Source organism: Ambystoma mexicanum, chromosome 7p (assembly GCF_040938575.1).
Source record: "Ambystoma mexicanum isolate Mex_15411 chromosome 7p, UKY_AmexF1_1, whole genome shotgun sequence".
Lineage (NCBI taxonomy): Eukaryota > Metazoa > Chordata > Amphibia > Caudata > Ambystomatidae > Ambystoma > Ambystoma mexicanum.
In genome coordinates, this window is record NC_090939.1 from 867,209,565 (window position 1) to 867,226,073 (window position 16,509).

At 42.3% G+C, this 16,509-nt stretch overlaps 1 protein-coding gene across 6 annotated transcripts in view; it reads right to left on the minus strand.

Moving 5' to 3' along the window:
• GLRA2 (glycine receptor alpha 2) overlaps window positions 1–16,509 on the minus strand; it is a 979,311-nt gene that overhangs the window by 798,305 nt on the left and 164,497 nt on the right. For 3 of the 6 annotated variants that reach the window (XM_069637069.1, XM_069637070.1, XM_069637073.1), the window contains one exon: window positions 14,741–14,841. The exons of the other annotated variants lie outside the window; for them this stretch is intronic. In XM_069637069.1, the coding sequence (XP_069493170.1) occupies window positions 14,741–14,841 (101 nt within the window). The remainder of the gene's footprint in view (window positions 1–14,740; window positions 14,842–16,509) is intronic. 6 annotated transcript variants of the gene reach the window in all.

Consider the following 16,509-nt stretch of genomic DNA (forward strand, 5'->3'; position numbering starts at 1 on the left):
CTGGGAGAAACAAGGAAGCAGCAGAGGCCAAGGGTCTTGCAGCCCACTCGAGTGGCTGCAGAATCCCTGATGAAAACAGCCAGACAAGGCAGCTCAACCCGACAAACGTTTCGGAGAAGTTGCCGGAAACAAGCCTAACAGAAAGTGTGAATTACCTTGTGGTAAAGAGGACCATCGAGAGGTGAGAGCCAGAAAAAGATGGCATTACCGGAGGCACCTCTCTGATACCAAAAGAGGTGAGAGACGAAGAAAGATTGAAAAAATCGTCATGTATAGATGGCTTAAGATATGATATGATAGGTTATTTATAACGCACTTAATACCAAGAGGTTACTAAGCGCGAACCCGGGGATCATCTTGTTTCCAAGGTGAGCACGTTGCCCCTGAGCTATCCTCCTGAGAGGGTGGAGGTGCCAAGAGATACTGAAGAGAACCTGAGGAGTTGCAAGTTGAAGCCAGGAGATAACAACGACCTCAGAAGAGAGTCTGGCATTCTTTGCTAGGTGAACCAGAGATTAATTGAATTGTGATAGTTCTGGTTAAACACGCCAAATGACTAACTCAGTGACCCTGACAAAGTTAAGTGAAACAAAGAACAACTGCAATGTGGGAGTTGCAGTTCAAATCCTCAGAAGAGTAGGCACAGAACTGTTGACAAAGATAAGTGAACCAGAGAAGAATTGCATTGTGGGCGTTTTGGTTCAAACTCTCGTAAGGACTAGCGAGTGGCACTCACAAAATCAAGGAAAGCACAGAAGAAGTTAATACTGGCTAAGTTCTGTGTGAAAACAAAGTTAATAATGAACACAGCCAAATGATACAGTAGACATGTTTCTTTAAATCTCATTATACAGGTGCCCCAACATATTCTGGGTCTAGTGTAATTATGTAAGCAAACTCCAGTCCTAGAATATGTAGGGAAAGTGCTGAATAGTGAAATCAAAGAAAACACCCTTCTCCTCAGTGATGTAAAACTACTGCACCTTTTTATGATTAGGTGTTGTGGTTCAAACACTCCCAAGTACTAGCCCAGTGGTGCTAAAATGCACTGCCTTGTGGGATTTGTGGTTCAATCATACCATAGACCTAGAACAGTGGCGCTAAACAAAGCCAAGTGAACCAGAGAATTATTCCCTTTAGGAAGTGGTGGTCCAATTGCTCCAAAAACCTAGCAAAGAGGCAATGACCAAGCCAAGAGAACCGAGGGAGCATTCCCTATTGGGAACTGAGGTTCCAACAGTCCAAAGATCTAGCACATTTGCCAAGCCATGCGCATCAGAGGAAAAGAAGACAAGCTGAAGCTAATAGCCCCAACATTTCTTTTAAAATGCAAAGGTGCTGACAGACACAATGTTGGAAATTCGGGTCCCTAATACCAAAGAGCTAACACAGTGGCCTCGAGAGACCCAAACAAAACCAGGTCACTAATTCAACACAAACTCAGATGCTTGTGGAGTGGCACAGATTTGAAAGAGTGGAGAGTGATGGCAGAAAGCTTTTGAATGAATAAGAAACCACCGACAAAGCTCTTGGCAACACACATACCATTGTTGGTCAGCCTGACAGGCCTTTACAGAATGGGGCAGGCCATGCAGAAATTAGGCTTCATGCCACCCCGCACGGTCGTGTCCTTTGTTCATGAGAACACAAGCAGATACAGATATGTTTCAGTTTCATTGGGTTTCACTGCAGAGGTGTAGGTTGAGCCTCTACACATGGCAAGCGTGGGACGAACGCGTTAAGAGGAACATTGTGCCTATTATGTTTTGGCCACAGAGGCTCCATCTCTATGGTAGAAGAACTCGGGCAGGTCTATATCTACTCAGCAGAGATATCATCACCATTCATACTGCCCAGTCAAAAGAGTCTTCTGGCAGAAAAAATAGTCCACCCTGCTCTGTTTACTCTCTGCCCTGTTGGAGTATGAGTATGTTCTGTAATCCCACTATGCCTCGGCATTATTCCTTCATCCCTCTTCCTCGGAGCATACATTATTTTGTGAGGGTGGCTACCCCTAGGAGACAGGCAGTCCATTGGCTGTAAAAGAATAGTCTCCCCCTTCCAAAGAGGATTGCATAATTCCTATAATCTTCAACAATCATCCTGTTTCGGCCTGTCTTCCTGTGATGCCAGGTTCTCTGGCATAATACTGGGCTCTAAAGGGTCCTCTCGATTACTTTACTGGGCTCTAAAGGGTCCTCTCGATTACTTTAGTAAGGGCCTGGATATTGTGAGTTGGCCCAACACATACTGATCTGTTGACTCGCTGGTGAGGCCCATAGGAACTCCTGAATTGCAGACACAGCACTGGGATGTTTGGATGCATCGGGTCTATCCTCATCATCCTCCCGCTCCATGCAGCCCTGCTCAGAAATACCTAAAAGAAAGGCCAGCACTTGAACTTCTCCCTTTGTCCATGATGGTGGATGAATCCAAATCCAAACACTGGATGAGCTTACCCCAAACAGGAAATGCTGGGCATGGGAACCAGAGTCTACCGATGAGTGCTCATTTCAATGCAAGTGGGATCAGGAAGGAATGGAGTCAGTGGGCCTCATTACACGGTAGGCGAAGAACCATGGCGCTATTAGCGCCATGGTTCATGCCGGTAAAATACCGGCACCGCCTTGGTGGAAAGGGGAATTACCGCCCCATTCCAAGGTTGGCGGGGCGGTAATTCCCCCTTCCACCATTGCCCTTCCCCATTCCCATTTTTGCCCCATAGGGCATAATGGGAATGGGAAAGGCGCTAATTACGGCACCGAAAATTGCGGTACCGTAATTAGATCCCTGGGTCCCTTTGCGGGTTGGTTTTCAACGCCTGCAAAAAGCAGGCGTTAAATTCCCCAACCCGCAAAGGGACCTCGTAGTAAGGCGATAAGGATTTACCGGTACCGGTAAACCCTTACCGCCTACCGTGTAATGAGGCCCAGTGACTACAAAGTTGCCTAATCATGGCATTACTATAAATTGCCACCTTTGTCACCTGAATTGGCATATGGTTCAGACACATGATATTGGGCCTCATTACACGGAAGGCGGTGGTCCAGGGTGCTATTAGCACCCTGGACCATGCCGGTAAAATACCGGCACCGCCTTGGCGGAAAGGGGATTTACCGCCCCATTCCAAGGTTGGAGGGGCGGTAAATCCCCTTTCCGCCATTGCCCTTCCCCATTCCCATTTCTGCCCCATAGGGCTCTATGGGACTGGGGAAGGCGCTAATTACGGCACCGCAATTTTGCGGTGCGGTAATTAGCTCCGAGGTCCCTTAGCGGGTTGGTATTTAACGCCTGCAAAAAGCAGGCGTTAAAACTCCAACCCGCTAAGGGACCTCGTAGTACGGCGGTAAGGGTTAACGGTCACCGTTGCCATTAACGGTGACCGTTAACCCTTACCGCCGTCCGTGTAATGAGGCCCATTGTCTGTTATACATCTACAATAACTACAACAGGAAGTTTTGTGTCAGTATTAGGCAAAAAAATTCAATGTAGGTCATTACGAGATTGGCGGTAATACCGTTACTGCAGGCAGTATACATGTAATAACTTCAAGAGAACCTTTAGTTATTTCCCATTAATGCAGTCCCATTGAACCCAATGGGGATATGACATGATGCCAGACACAGGATTTTACGGATGCAGTTTTATTGAATGTGGTACTGCTTTTATGTGGAGAAAACATCCTCCACAAAAAAGCGAACTGTTTTTGAGAGCCTCAAACCCATACTGTAGAGGAGCTGCAAGACATGCAGTATTTGGAAATATCAGATGTGTTACCACTGCCACCATACTTGTAATCTACCCCAATTAAAATGTATCTGCATAGATCTTACAAGACCAGAGTGTAGAGGAGCAGCCGAATGCCTCTACAGGAAGTCCCGCCCCTATTTTGCCTAAAGGTTGGAAACCGGAAATTGCGACATGTGCAACTCCAGTAATGGCACCTATACCGTGAAGAGTCTTTGAGATTAGGTATCCATTAAGAAAGCCCTATGTGAAGTATCCTCGAAAGGCTGATGCTCTCCTGAGAGAAGCGCCGGAAGAGGTGTGAAGACGTGAAAAGAAGAAACTGGTGACATCATGAAGAATGAAAATGACGCACTGAGAAGGATGACCAGAAAAGACAATGCATAGGTGATATAGAATCTGATTGCCAAGTAAAGAATTGAGAGATTTTCATGTGCTGAATGAAGATTGCACGAGTGTGAAGAACACTGAAGAAAATGCAAGCCGTTCAATAACTGTACAGATGCTGTAACGCAAATAGACTAAATATTCATAAGGCTGGCTAAACGTAATATATAGACTGCAGACATCGCTGCCAATATTTATGTATGTAAGTTTCCGGACATTAAATGACATATTTTAGTAAGCGAGTCTCAATGAAGGAAGATGGATTTGACGCTACGTGTGTCACAGCAAAGAATAGGCTTGAATTCGAAGCAAGATCAGAGAGGCTGCTTGGCTTGATGTCAAAGACTGGAAGCAGCCAAGAATTGGTTATCAACTTGCGAAGAACAATACACGTGAGAAGCCAAGGCATCCTGCTATGTTTAATGTTTAATTAGATTTAATATTTATAGTATCTTAGTACAGATGTTTCAATAGGACTTTATAGGTTAGTCACGTTACAGTGCATACAAAAGATGTTAACATGGAGATCGTATTAGTTATGTAAGTGTGTTCTTCTTTGCATAGGATGTTACGGGCATTGTGAGCTCATGAAGTTCTAATAGAATGTAATCTTACGTTGTGTGATTCTGGAACTATGGCATTGGAGTCAGTTGGTGTCTGTCTTCCGACAGTGCCTGCTGTCGCGTACAGTTGTACTAATAAGCATAATCAAACTGTTAAAGTGTGTGAAGATCTTCTTAACACATCCCTTGTTAATGTTGTAAAGAAGGAACAACATGAGCGCCAAGTTTCTTCATTAAAGACGAATAAATGCTATAATACAGGCAAATTCACGGTCTCTGATCACGTGAGCTGAGGATGAAAATAGATGAAGAGCATGGTGCACCGGACTGGAGATAGCAAGTGCTCACACACCCATATATTCCTAGAGACGAGGAGTTACTGCAAAGACCAAGTTCAAAGATAATGTGAATGGCAGACGGCATGAGTGATGAGAGATGGCAGGCTAATTGGGTGGGAAGATAAAGGCAAGTCCACCCACCAGCAACTGGGGTACCAGCTTACGTGCTGCTAGAGCATCAAATGTTCCAAAAGAGTACAAGTGTGCCAACCAATTATAGAGGGCCGTACAATGAAGAGCCTTATAGTTTAACAGCCAATGAGGTGTTGTGTTTCTAATTATTGTTGAAGATGACTTGCTCGAAGGGAGTGCATGAGTGGCCCACCTGACAAAGACCCAATCACAGTCCCAGCGCTTATAGAAGTATTCTTAGATGTTCCTCTTGAGCCAACACAATCCCATGTAGGTTTTCTTAATTTGCCACGTAGTATGTGTTTTGCTATAAAGGTTTGATTTTTTGTAAGAATCGCTGATATCATGCTTTGCGGCATCCGTTGATGTCCATTGTGCTCCCTTTTTTAGAAAATTGATAATAAAGCAGTGTTATTTGCCAACTTCCTGTGTCAGCCTTTTTGCATAGTTTGAGAAGTTATTCTCTGTCCCATCCATAAACAACATGTTACCTTGAGTAAAAGGGCCTAAAGGTTCAAGGGGATTAACATGACTGGTTTGAACTGTGTATTGTGTACTTCCCTTGTCTGCACTTTATGGTTGTTTTGAAGAAATGTACAGGTTTCTAAGAAGAAGAAACTACAGTGTATAAATATGAACAAAACAGTGTGTTCTACACAGACGTGAATATCATTATGTTCACACCATGAGCTGATGCTGTTATTGCTAAGGAGGGAAGGTATTTTAAAAGCTACATCCACATCTAACCTACCTTATGCTGCCTTGAGAAGTCAATTTTGGATTGGTTCTCGAAAAGAAGTGGTTCGGAGCACACCCTGGGGCGCTTGCCAAGCGAGAAGCTGAAGATTGCAAACTCTTCGTTTCTATCGCACCAACCTAGATATCTCAATCTTGTGCTTGTATTCTTCCAGGTCTTCGTCCACCCAGAGGCTGGTTTCAGCCTCCACAAAAAACTTCAACAGAGGAAGAGGTCATGGTAGTGAGAATGTATAGCCAATAAGTGGCTCTTCTCATCTCTCGTCTCACTAAACAGAGTGCTGGTCTCTTGCCCCTATGTTCCACTGCACCTACTCGTGTTGCCATTAGGCGCAGAATACAGTCCTTCATACCTGGTTGGAAAGAGAATTTTGCTGATGCTCGAGTTGTAGATATTCAAATAGATGCCACCAACAAGAGACATTTTCATGAAGATTGACTTTCATTGGTACCTAGACGACTGGATGATTGGTTCGCCAACTTTGTGTCAAGCAGTGAAGGCTAGGCAGGAGGTGTGCCATATTCGGAGGCATTTTGGATAGATTATCAACATCAATGCATCTCCACTGTGCCTTTCCCAGCACCTGGAATGGGCACATCCTTGGGGAAGGTCCTCAAACTATATCAAAGAATCATTCCATCAATCACTCTTAGTACTGGACTCAGCACCTCCTGTCATACAGATTAACCAACAGGTTGATCTGGTGGCATTCACATTCCTGGTGCTTTCAGGGCGGAACAAGATCCAGAACCAGCAGAGGGGGTGCTGCCCCAATTCGTGTGAGCCGAGATGAAACCCCAATCCCAGATGGCATCATACATGGATTGGAGAGTATGGAATCGCTTGGTTGCCTATACTTTTTGAAAGAACATACTAAGTAAAACAGTGGAAGCACATATTTTAACATTTTCACAGGCAGAGTACATGATAATGTATTAGACATTAATTTCCTAACCTATAGAAAATATTTATTAGGAGACATTTTATAGTAATATGTATGGTACTCCAGCATAAGAGAAATTAAGACTGGACTTCAGAAAAAATAGCAATGTTGTGATTATATTACAGCCCTGAAACAATTGGTGCTCTAGGGGATTTCATGATACATGACTTAAGGCACCAATTTATTACCCCGTTTAGTTCTAGATAAACTTCTCTTGAGCAAGGTTTTTCACTATACTGTCTTACATATTCGATGCGGTCAAAAAGGTGTTGCGGGTATTATCCAGCAAGTATGCCGGACAAGAACTACATGGCCAAGTACAGGAGGATAGTCGCAGGTGGTAACAGACCGGGGTAATCTGCCAGGATGAGGTATAATTCTCAGTGCAGAATCCAATGATTCTTTCATAGTAACCACTACACAGGCAAACACCTTTGGCTAATAAAAATACAGTTTCTATTCACTCCCATTACAACTGCCTTCAAGTAAATAAACTCTAAATTCACAGGAGAATTGCCGGTGATGGACTGCCTGAGTGAGTCGGACCATACTATTTATTTATTTTATTTTATTTATTTATTACATTTGTTACTCGCCCAGACCCTTAGGTATCACAGCGAGGTTACAGACAGCTTAAAAGAGTTCCTTATACAGTGTTACAGTCAAATAGCAAGTTATAACATTTTGCCTGATGGCTCAACTTATACATAAATACTTAAGCATGCATAGAGGATATGTAGATGGCCTTCACTTACTGTTAATGTATTTCAGGTCTAGACAAATCAATGGCAGTGCTGGTTGGGACTTGGCAGGGAGGCACTAGATGTCAATATTGCTTAAACAGCCAGGTTTTCAGAGCTTTTTTGAACCCTGATAAAGATTCCTCATTTTTCTATACTAGGTGGTAGTGAGTTCCAGAGCCTATGGGCGAGTACTCTGAAACTACTTCCTCCTGCTCGCGTGCATTTAGATCGCAGCATTTCCAGAAGAGCCTGGTTATTTGATCTCAGGGCCCTACTGGGTGTGTTTTTCTTAATGGTATTATTGAGGTAACTATGGGCTTTGTTAGTGAGGTATTTGCAAACAACACACAGGGTTTTGAAAATGATTCTAGCTTTGATAGGAAGCCAGTGGTTCTTTCGCCTAATGTTGGAAATGTGATCTGATTCCTAGTGCAGCTCTAAGGGCTTTATTCTGCAATAGTTGTAATTTACTGATATTGGTGTTGGAAGTTCCTAACAGTAGGTATGCAAATGGTAATTTCTCCTCTGTGAAGGGTGCAGTGAGTTAAAACATGGCTGTAGTCCCTCCAGGGTGGAAGAAATTCCACAGAGCAGGTTATTTGAACCCTGTCCAGCCCCAGTAGAGGGGTTCCCGCACTCTTGTGTAAAATCTAAAACACATCTATGAAAACCAAGCAATGTAAGCAATTTCTATTAGAAACTGTTGAGATTAATATTGGCTGTGACTGTACAGCAAATGTTCACAGTGTTATTGTGCACAGTGGCACTCAGCAGGAAAGGCCCGCAGAGATTGCCCAATGCTGAGGAGCCTCAGATCGACTGGAGAGATAATCGGCACAAATGATGATGCTAGTTGTTGCTCAGTGGGCCAAGGCGGTGATGATCACACTGTTGCCAACGCCTCTGTGTCAATCTTTTCTCACAATAACCTTCTAACAGCAGATTAGACTAAAAGGATTTCATCAGATGTAGAAAATCAAATCCCGCTGATCATCATTTGAGAAAATGAACAATGAAATATGAGAGCTAGCAGAAAGAGTATGAGGGAAAATGCTTTCATTTCATAGCTTATTTTCATGGACAGCACCTGCTAGTAACACTGGGCAGGGGAACAAAAGACAATATCCACTCACTGCCAAAATTGCTTCTTCGCCTCCAAACCAACTCTTACAGATGAAGTTTACTGCACTACCATGAGATATGTTGCAGTGTCGCATCCCACAGATAGGTGGCGCTTTTTGACATTTGGTATTAGTGACAAGTCGGGAGCATGGCCTTCATGTTTCACACAAGACTCTGCCTCTAAGAAGCCATGAGCTTTGACTGTTAATCATTACTCAATGATTTAATATGATAGGTTATTTATAACGCTCTTAATAGCGAGAGGTTTGTAATCGCGGACCCGGGGATCGAACCTGTGTTGCTCTGTGTCGTCTTGCTTCCAAGGCGAGCACGTTGCCTCTGAGCTATCCTCCCACCCTGCCCCTGAGTTATCCTCCCACCCTCAGTAAATTACATATTGCCAAGATCCAGGGAGACTAAGAAACATTTGCAGGTAACGCAAAGAATACATAACAGGTGTTTTCCGAATTATGGCACAATGCCATCTTTGACTTCTGATGATATTTTAGAAACCAATCAGCGATCACTCTTGTGATTTATAATGTAACCTGAACCCCGCAATGGAATTACAGATCTATACTAATCAGAAAATCATAATATAGCTTCATAGAAATGTAGCATGGGCTGTAGCGACCATTATGGGAATGCTAAATGGAGTTAAGAAAGTTTAGGGGCCAATCATGCCCACTACAGCCCTCACTGTGGGTCTATTAAGCTAATAAAACATTCTACCCAACGAGCAAGGAAAGACAAAAGAGACACATTGGAATGTTGGAACAGAAGACATATTAGACCCATTTAAGCCCTCTGCCACTGCCAATTTTCTGCAATGGGACCGGCAGCATTCAGTATTCTGATATATTGAATAATATGCACACACCAAACAATAGGATTAGTGCCACTAAATCTGGCCCTCCAGAGGAAAATACAATCCATATTTTCTGGATATCCAAAAAAATGCATTTGAATTTAGTGAAGTCAAATGCTTACATAGTCAATGGGAATCCCAAAAACCTGGTGTGATTGGAGCTCTTGAATTCCGGACGTGTAGACCCCTGCTATAGTTGATGATTGAGAGCTTTATTCTCCCGAGGTCATGAGCGAGGCTAGGGGCCATAAAACTAGATGTAGTGTGTTAAGGCATCAACATTACACATCTGAATAAACTCCATGTCTCAGTTCCAATCCTCGCGGACGGCACTGTAAACCAGTAGCCGTATCTCTCAGGTGTTCAGTGGGATTGCACGTAGCCCTGAGACAGACATTCCAGTTCCATTTCTGAATATTGGCCCTCTGGACTAAAAGGTCTCCCAGGATCTCTGCATTTCTTCTGGGCAGATCATGACTACCTCTGACCGGTATAGAAAAACATTTCTGGGGAAAACAGTGCCATGATGGGTTGCAAATGCAGAACTGTACGGTGAAACTTCTGCGTTTGTTTAAGACACTTTGGAGGGTAGCGGGTGGGAGTTAAGGGTACTTTGGATACCTGGCCATTTTTCGTTGATTAGCCTTGCAACTTGTTGAGGTATTGTGCTACATGTTTGAGCATTAACTTTCAATAAAAAGATGTTTAAAAAAAAACAGGAAGCCATGATATTATCCCAAATGTAATAACCAAACATTAATTTCCATGCTAAAATATGTTTCAGTTATCTACTTAAGAGAAGTTTCAGTATAACAAAAGATTGGTTTTAATGATATACTTAAGAGATGTTTCAATCTAACAAAAGAGATGTTTCAATGATCCTTTTAATAGATGGGTCAGTCAAATGAGGACAGATGTTTCATTAACCTACTTATGAAATGTGTTAATCTAACAAAATAGATTTTTAATTATCTACTTTAGAGATGTTTAAATCTAACACATGCCATGTTTCAGTGATCTATTGAAGAGATGTTTCAATCTAACAAAAGAGATGTATTCAATCAACTACTTAAGAGATGTCAAAATCGAATAGTAAAGAGGTTTCCATTATCTACTTAAGAGATATTGCAATGTAGCAAAAAAGAAGCTTCATCGTCTATTCAAGAGATGTTTCCGAATAGCAACTCAGTGTTTGGGTCCATGCTGCTAGAGGTGTGATAAAGGGAACAGAAAGATGTTCTTGTGAAAATAGACTGTTTTCCTAATGTCTTTCAAAATATTGATTTCTTGGGACAGGGGCTCTTATTCAGAAGTACCTGGGGATATCTTCAGTGCTTTTGAAGAGCCTTGGAGAATGTAGCAATCTTGAAAGGTACCAGAACGAGAATACAATTGGCAATTTATATAAGCCATAGGTGGAATCAGAAGCTATAATAATGCGCCTCTAGTCAGGATAGCTCTAACAATCTCTTGTCTAGTAAGGCTCCTATTGAATTTCTGCTGTTAAATATATAGCGGCTCTATCCATAGCTAAATAAAACTAAAAGGCTACTTTGGATGTCTGCCTTATCCATCATTTAGATTTGTTACGAACGAATAACAAATATTCTATAATTAGGCAATTTGGAAGAACTCAGTATTGTACTTAAAATATATATTGATCATTATTGCACTTATGTGTTATACATTTTACAAAATATATCATTTACAGAGCAATCACAATAAGCACCTTAACCTTTCGGGTGACTCCCCCCAACCCCGGGGCCCACACGGCTCGAAATTAGGACAGACAGACAGGGAAAAGTCCAAAGGCAAAATGGGGCCATTTTTTTTTCTCCATATAGGTATTTCTGAAGGGCACTCAAACATTTGAAATTGTGCTGCATAATATCCCATTGCTGCACAATAATTCACTGCATCCCATGATGGGAAACATGCTGACATTTTAAGATTTTGCATGATTCATATGATATTTTTCATGGGGACGGGTGTGCTGGAGGCAGGCATGGAATCAATAATTAATTTTTTAACACAGTGCAGTAATGGCCATTGCTTTTAATTAGAAACATACTTTTGGAACTTAAAATTCAATCATATGGTATTGTGACTAGTGCACTATTTATTTTATGATTAATTAGAATTAACTACGAACTGATAAATATGTACTTTGTTATTGATATTTGTACTACGTTCTCCCATCTGCCATGACCAACGTTGATGGGTGTCTCGGCTTCATTTCTGCTATTGGATGGCTGTGCAGTTATGAAGAGCACATTTTATAAGGAAGTTCCTTGCTCTATGGTGAACACACACCCCAATTATCCCCCCATGTTCAGGGGCAGTAGCCGTGCACGAGCCCAAGCCTAAAGTAGGCCCGAGGAGAGCAAGGTCCTGAGTGATGTCACTGTCCTTGCATGCCCCTGAATGTGGGATGATCCCTATTAGCACCCTGCGCCTCCATCTGGGGTGCTGATTTATTTTCTTTTTTAAAGGAAACAGACTTTATAAAGAGGCTGGCAATTGAATGCTGGTGATAAAAATGTCACCAACCACATCCCCCCTCTTTTTTAACAGGTGGCTCCCATTGCCCGCCACCATTACAACTGCAGCGTAATCATCTAATGAGTCTTGTCAACCTTCTAATGTTCTTATGATTTAATTCCTGGCTAGATTTCTCAGTAAAAGGAATTGTTTATGGTTTGGTCTCAAAACTGCAACTTGATCTTGCAATGATTTGGTGATGAAGGGGAGCTGCACACATAACCGCGCAGACACACAGTCACACAAATGTGCGCACACACACACGTGCGCTCTCCCACCATAAGTAAAGAATCTAACATTCATATTTGATTCAGGGCTCTTTTTCATACCCTAAAGGACTCAAATAGTGTTGTGTAATACTCTTAAACTCAACACGCAATAGAATGCACTCTCATGACTAGAGACTAAGCACAGGGTGGAGATCAGCAAAACCGTTGTCATGGTTCAAAGAAATATTATATTTTTTTCAATAGATGACAAAATCATAACCGCTGCAGTAAATTCTTTTCACTACTGACTTCTACTGGAACTGTGAGTGAAGTTCAAATCTCTATGAACAAAGTGTTGTATATAATACAGCCTTATAGACTGAGGGAAGGGTTGTTATCACAGGATAATGACCGGAAATCAAGTTATGGCCCGATACGAAGCTGAGGGCCATAATTTGGGCAAGGGTAATTATCCCAAGAGATGCTGACCCCTCCCAAGGTCTATTAGGTATTAGCATATGGTGATAGTAGCAATACATGTTTTGGGGATTTTGTGCGGAAGTAAAAAATTGTGCTTTAAAAGTGGGTAAAGTAAATGGACCAACGGATTTAGTAAATTAAATGCGGTTTTATTCTGTAGTATTTAAATAACATGGTTCTCTTCAAGTTAAGCATTTAACTTTCAACTTGGTGGAACAGGAATAGGCTTAATATTAGCAGCATGCATTAGGTATCATGTAAAAGTAAATGGTTTCTCTATAAGAAAGTGAAAGCAATGGTTTTCTCTTTCTCTTCCTTGTGTTAATTAGCATGCTGCAGGAAAAAAAGGTCCTCTCAGACAGGAAGTGTCTTGTTGAAGCAAAATCTTGCCTGGAAATGGCGTTGTTGCTTCCCTGTGTGCTTCTGAAAACACAGGGAATGTTTAGAGTGCAGTCAATAACTACTGGTATTGACTGCAATCTGAACATTCTGATTGGTTGAGAGGAGGTCAATAACGATTTTCATGCAGCCAATGGAATATCCCGGTGTATAGTAATTTCCAGAAGTTTAAGAAGTGTGTTTTAAGGGACTGGGAAGGGTAAATGTTTTTCTTTCACAGTTGAGTCTTTTAAGGGAAAGCTTCAGGATACACATAGAGCCAGGGTCCTCACCAGACCCCGCGAAGAAATGTAAGGTCAGTGCCAACAGGCATAGGAATAGAGCAGAGGAGGCATGTCACTGCAGGTGAAAGTGCCCCTGCTCTGGAACAATGAAGCCCCCAATTTTGAGATCCCAGACATACTACCCGCTGGCCAGGAAACATCTGTCCCTGGACTTTTTGAAGTGTGCTGATAAAGAGTACAACACACCAAGTCACTCCAACTACTAACCTCACCACATCATTGTGTCCCTAGTCCCATTGTGTTTAAATGACTTGAACTCATTAGAAATGCTGTTAAATTTTGATTCATGTGTTGTTTTTAAAATTGGTGTTTTTGTCAAACTATGAATACATTTTTGTTTACCAGATCTAGACTATCGCCTGTTTTGTAATGACAGAGTAATTACTTCCGTCACGCTGCTGTTCCCTACCTATACCTAATTGTGTTAAAGGGTGGGGTAGCCTGTACTCACTTGTATTTTGTTCTGCCTGTTTACACAGGAATTCAAAACATTATCTACCACCCACAAGAAGGCCTCAAAAATTCGAACAGCTCACTGCATGTGTCCCTTGAGTCCCAGGGAGGCATATGGCAAAATCTAAACATTTTGTTTAGGATTACGGTACAATGGTCGCAAATGCACAAATGCAGTGCACACATGCACAGATTGCATTAAGACCAGTGTAAGTGCAGTGCAAACGCGTTTCTACTGGTGCTGATGCAATTCCGAATGTGCAAACAGCATTCGCTCCCCCGCACATGGATTTTGAGGGTTGCGCAATGGTACCACAATCTAATACCCAAAAGGATTGTCATGCTTTTTTTAAAATGTCGTCTCCATCCTCGATATTATCTTTGGCCTCTGTGTTGTTTCCTTGTGCCATTGCAGTGCGGAGACACTACAAGTAGGCGCGACATAAAAAACACCGACCATACACAAATACTGAAATCTACACATTTTATACTGAAACAACAATGGCATTTTCTTTCTGCAAGCTAATTATGGCTCTTTTATAAAAAAACATTTTTGAAAGGTGTTTGACTTTGCTTGTATACTTTCGAGCATATTCCGAAAGACTAGTAGCCGATGCCAGTATTTGCGACACTGATCATGTAGAGCAATATTCATCGGTGGGTGAACACATAGCTAGCCATACAATACATAGTAAATCAAATAGTTACACAAGCGTCTTCACAAGAAGTTGTTAGACCAGAAATACAAGAGCGGAAGAACAGAACCCTTCATACTTTCTGTAGCCAGACTCCAAAGTCCCACTCGTCTTCTCCCCATGACGATGGATGGATGGATGATTGGATGGATGGATGTCGGACATGAAGACATTCACATACTGGGAAAACAGTAAAACGCAATGAGTGAATGTCCTTGAAGTGGTGGAGAAATTATGTTAGCGGCACAACATGTCATGCATAAACATATCATTGAATGCCATCTTGCCAAGCTAGCGTTGTGCCATGTCTTGTCCTGAAGTCGACACCTCTGTCTAAAAACCACCAGACACAATAGAATCCCTCGGATAGGGTCACGATTCGATGACTTACCTGCGATCTGCATTACTACAGGTTTTGCTCTACCTATCCACAGTCCTTACTTTGGGAGGTGCAGCCACACCCACTGTGTAGGGGGGAGGTTGTATACTAATTGACCTTTTCACAATTGACCTCGGGAGAATTGACCTCCGGAGAATTGACCTAATTTGGAAGGTCAATTAGGACATATATGCGGGGGGAAACCCCCCGCAAGCCCTCACTCAATCCAAAATCCCCTGAAACTCCCCACACAATCCCCTTATATTATTTATAATCAAAAACCAACCCAATACATACATAAAATAACTAAAATGATATAAAGGTCAATTGTGCAGAAGGTCAATTAGGACTACTATAATTAGGTCAATTGTGCAAAAGGTCAATTGTAAAAGGTCAATTTGGGTAATACCAGGGGGGTTCCCCTGTGAATTCTCGTATGTTTCCTTTTTGAAATTTGCACGGTGTAATACAAATATGAATGGTCCCCAAGGCCGATGGCCTCACCCCTGGATCTGAGTACATTATAAGTGCTCGCCTGTAGACCAAGTTGTATATTTCTTATCCGTAGAAGCTTTCTGTGAACATTCAATAATAAAATATGCCCCAAAAAACACTCTCCCTCAGTACCCCATTGCTCCTGCCACTCCATCCGCAGAACTATACAGAAGCATGGGTCGTTCATCTATCTCTCTTGTTCTCTCTTCTGCACTCGCATACCCTCCAGACAATCTCACAGCATCCATCCATATCCCAGCTCGATATGGGTCTCTAGTAGGATCTTGGCTACTCCTATACTCTTTTGTATTGGCCAAAATACACACACGCATTCTAAACTCCTCTGATGAATTTCTCATACCCCGGACAATCTCTCATACCCTGGACTTCAGTCCCCCAAGGGCGTTCTCCTATAGTGCTTTGAGACCATACCAATGGGAAAAGGCGCTGTACAAATGACGAATTACATTACATTACACCATACTATTATCTGTCTCCTCACTCAGTGTATACCCATCACTGCCCTCAGTGCCTCATTATGCAATTTCCTTAGGTCTTCTATTGATCCTCTGGTCAGCCGTGTGAAATATCCATGGTGCTACCATTAGAGGAGTGCAAAAGTCTCTGTAATATTCAGTTTCATTGTATAGATCCCTGATCCCGAGTGTTCCCTCCACTTTGCCTGGTTTTAGTCATGGCAGCCAACTCTACTGTAGATTACCATGTTACTTTGCCAATTTCATCAGTCTCTGCTCCCTATGTTTTTTCCAGGCCCTGAACCACCCTTCTTTTCACCAGTATGAAATTAAGATCTACAAATATGCCAATATGTCTGTGGGACTTTTCTCTAGTACATATCCCTAGCAGGCACATCCGTGTGGCTCTCATATCATGCACACTTTCCGTCAGAGGCGTTGCTAGGGGGGGACTGAGGGGGCTATAGCCCCTGGTCTTTTGGTTCTAGCCCCAGATAG